Genomic DNA, 4,079 nt, shown 5'->3' on the forward strand with positions numbered 1-4,079 from the left:
GGACTGTGAGCCACCATTTTGTGACCTTCTAGTGTGAGCTCTACAGTTTGTAGATGACAGTTCTATACATTCTCTTGTTTGTCATGCTTTGTTTAGAGGTGATTTTTTCTTTTTTTGAGTTGGGAGCTCACTCTGTTGCCCAGGCTGGAATGCAGTAGTAGGATCATAGTTCACTGCAACCTTGACCTCCTGGGCTCAGGTGATCCTCCTGCCTCAGCCTGCTGAGTAGCTGGGACTTCTTAGGACTTTTTATAGTGATAAGGTCTCACTATGTTGCCCAGGCTGGTCTCGAATTCCTGGCCTCAAGCAGTCCTCCCTGCTCGGCTTCTCAAAGTGCTAGGATTACAGGTGAGAGTCACAGCACCTGGCCTGTTTAAAGGTTTCTTTCAAACAGCATTGGCCCTCAGGTCAACCTTGCTGTACAGGATGAGGTTTGCTCCCAGCTTCCAGCTGTCCCCGCTCCCCAGCCCCTTGGGGTATCCCTGCTGAGCCATTCTCTTCCCAGGATGTTCCAGGCAGCGACTGAGAACTCAGGGGTACCAGAGTGGGGCTGTGCAGGCTAGCACAGGCCTCCTGTGGAGGGTGCACTTGGCTTTAGGGCTCCCTCATCCTGGCTGGGCTTTCTCAGGCCTGGATTGCAGCCCTGTGCACCCTCCCTCCATTCTGCTATCCCTCCACATGTGTCTCATTGTAGGATTACACCATGGCACAAGGTCCTCTCCATAACTCCTCTGCTTCATTGAGTTTTCCCCAGCACATCCCTTGCACTTTTAATTCTTTCTCTGCTCCTAGAGGACCTTAATGGATACATCTTTTTTTTTTATTTTGAGTCAAGGTCTCACTGTATCATACAGGCTGGAGCAGTGGCACAATCACAGCTCACTACAGCCTCCACCTCCTGGGCTGAAGGGATCCTCCCTCTTCAGCCTCCCGAGTACCTGGGACTACAGGCATGTGCCACCACATCTGGTTATATTATTTTGATTTTTTGTAGAAAGGAGGTCTTTCTACGTTTCCCAGGCTGATCTTGAACTCCTGGGTTCAAACAATCTTCCAGCCTCAGACTCCCTAAGTGCTGGGATTACAGGTGTGAGCCACTGGGCCTGGCCTGAACACAACTTCTGAAGCTCCAGGCCTAGACATGCAGCGTATGGAAGTGGCTTCTGTCTCTTCTTAGCAGTGTCTGCGTAGACAAGCAGTGGTTGGGAGAGGAATCTCAGGACGGTCAAGGTTGGCAGGTAGGGGTCTCTGAGGGCAGCTGACCCCATTTCTTCCACACAGCTGCAGTCATAGAAGGCTGGGACCACCCTGCCAGGTATTGGTGGTCATCTGAAGGGGTCACAGGAATGGCTTCCCTTCTGCGAGTTGCTCAAATGACCCCAGGGCTGCAGGGCTAGGAACTGTCTCTATTGTCTGCTGGAACATGGGAGCTTTCTGTGAGGGCTGAGTGGGGCCTCACACCCTGGCCCTGCTCCGGGATACTCGGGGCTGGGGGTTTGATCAACCGACCCACCTCCCAGTGTCCTCCTCTGTGTTGGTCTTGGTGTTCCCAGCCATGCTGGCTCCCTAGAAATATGAGTTTCCATGGAGTTCCGTGCCGGGAAGGAGGTGGCCCAGCATGAACCCGGGACGGCCCTGAAGAAGGAGGTGCAGGGGGTGCAGGCCGTGGCCTCTCTCTCTCACATCTCTTCACATTATCTCACTGGCTCTCCACTCAGTATTTCAAAATGACACTTTTGCAATCAGGGTCATCTGACCTTGGCTGTGGGAAGGGGATGGAGCTGTTTCAACTTTGGGGAGGAAGGCTTCCTCCATCTCCCTCTCCTCTCTGTCCCCTGACAGAGTTCTGTGCACTGGGACAAGGAAGAAGAGGACACCCTCCTCTGGTCCTCACCCCGCTAGTGTCGATCAGCCAGGTGGTCGCCCACCTCTCCAGCCCGTGTGTGGCAGGACTCGATACAGGCGGGAGTGTGGGGAGGTGGCCTGCCCCGCATTTCCACTCCAGGGGTGGGCACGAGTCCCAGTGGGGACCTGGGCCGGGAGGGCTTCGAGAGCCTGGGTCTGGCAAGCCCAGAAGACTGTCTTCATTTTCCTGGTGTTATTCTTGGCTTGGAACCCCTAGTGGTGCTCTGGCTTTTTGAAAATTCACCCACTTACTCTGAGAAGGCATTTGGACCTCGTCCTGGGGCTCCATTTCATTCCTTTGTGCCTTTCATCCTTTCGCTTTTTAAAAATACATTTCTCTTCGTTTCAGCTGAGTCATTTTCCTCCTCCTCCTCCTCCTCCTTCTCTTCTTGACACTCCCGGGAGCCAGAAGGATCCCTGTCCCAAATCCTTGGCTCCTCAGGCCAGAGCGCTTCCAAATGTCAAGCTCTCAGGAGCCTTGGCACGGGGCAGAGTGGGCTCTGGCCCACATCCCTTTCGTCCCGTGTCTCTGTCGGTCCCTGCCTTCCTTTCTCATTAAAGAGGTCTATTAATCAGCTCTGCTGTGGGTACTTTGAGGTTTTCAGAGAGCGCCCTGGCAAGGAGGGCCCTCTGCTCCAGGCATGGGCTGATTCATGCTGTTGGGCTCTCCACGCGGAGTGCCTCCGGGAACCCAGCCTGGTGACAGCCACGGCCTTGAGAGCTGCTCTGGCTGGCTCGCCACCCTAAGGGGGGCGGGGCTGGAACTCGTCCAGGGGTCCTCATTGAGTTGGCCTCCAACCCCTCATGCCTACTTCAGGCAAATTCCTGCCCTGCTGGGCTGGCCCCTCTTTCTTGAACCTTGAAGACTTGGTATGTAAGTGGAAAGGATGGGATAGACCATCCCCTCTGCACTCCTGGTTAGGCCACAGCCTTCCAAAATGGCCAGAAGGTAACAACCACTGTGACGTGGCATTTTAGTCTTCAAAGCATGGCCTATGCATGTGACCTCTTTAGCTTAAGCCAATTTTGGCCTCAATCCCCCACCCCTGCTCCGTGAAGGAAGCAGGGTAGCTGGTCGTTTTCTCATTTTGTAGCTGAGGAAACAGGCTTAGAAAGTTTAACTGATTTGCCAAGGCCTGATTTATTGTTTTCTTTTTTTTTTAGAGATAGCGTCTGGCTATGCTGCCAAGGCTGGTCTCGAACTCCTGGCCTCAAACAATCCTCCTGCCTCAGCCTCCCAAAGTGCTGGGATTACAGATGTGAGCTGCCCTGCCCAGCCTAATTTTTTCAGTTGTTATTTATATTTCTATGTTGTCCTTAAAGAGATTTACAAGGTGCAAGATGAGTAGGTGACTGGAATGAAACCCAGTCTATGTCTCCTGACTCCAAAATTACAGGCTTCCCAGTGATTTTTAATTTTGATACTCTCTCACTGATACTATAAGAACACAAGGATATATTCGCTTTAGAAGTTAAAGTAGGCCGGGCTTGGTGGCTCAGCCTGTAATCCCAGCACTTTGGGAGACTGAGGCGGGTGAATTGCCTGAGTCTGTGGGTTTGAGACCAGCCTGTGCAACTTGGCGAGACCATATCTCTGCAATAAATAAAAATTCAGCTGGGCCTGTAGTTCCAGCTACTTGGAAGGCTGAGGTGGAAGGATCGCTGGAGGTCAAAGCTGGGGTGGCTGTGAGTGTGCTACTGTACTACAGCCTGGGCAACAGAATGAGACTCCAACTGAAAAAAAAAAAGAAAAAGAAAAAAGAAGTTAAAGTAAATTGAAATGTACCTGACTTGACACGTTGGCACCCTTTTGACAAGAGGTTTCATTCATTCATTCACACCATACAATGGCAGGGTGGCTGTGGATACAGGTAATTGTGTGCCAAATGTGTCTTCATGGAGTTGTCCTGCAATTGTTGCAGTGCCTGGGTGAAAACAAAACCTCAGAGTCGAAGAATATGCTGTAAAATTCTCTAGCCTGTCTTGGGGGCAAGCCAGCCACTGTGGAAGAAGCAAGACTACCCCAGGATGGTGGGTGTGCACTGACAAGGCTTGGGGGATGAGGCAGGCAGGTGGGAAGGGGGACAGGGGAAGGGGAGGAAAAGGAGGAGGGGAGAGAAAGAGGAGGGAGATAAGAAGGAGAAGGGGGAGGAGAAGGAGGACGGGGAAAGGAA

General features: G+C 52.2%; 1 protein-coding gene across 1 annotated transcript in view; it reads right to left on the minus strand.

Annotated features, from left to right (window-relative positions):
- Positions 1 to 2,697: 2,697 nt before the first annotated feature.
- The window catches only part of STC2 (stanniocalcin 2), a 19,125-nt gene continuing 17,743 nt past the window's right edge, over positions 2,698 to 4,079 (minus strand). The window contains exon 5 of the mRNA XM_021713104.1: positions 2,698 to 2,730. Within this exon, the coding sequence (XP_021568779.1) occupies positions 2,719 to 2,730 (12 nt within the window). The 3' untranslated portion in view covers positions 2,698 to 2,718. The remainder of the gene's footprint in view (positions 2,731 to 4,079) is intronic.

Source organism: Carlito syrichta, unplaced genomic scaffold (genome assembly GCF_000164805.1).
Source record: "Carlito syrichta isolate Samal-C Ts95f unplaced genomic scaffold, Tarsius_syrichta-2.0.1 Scaffold304212, whole genome shotgun sequence".
Lineage (NCBI taxonomy): Eukaryota > Metazoa > Chordata > Mammalia > Primates > Tarsiidae > Carlito > Carlito syrichta.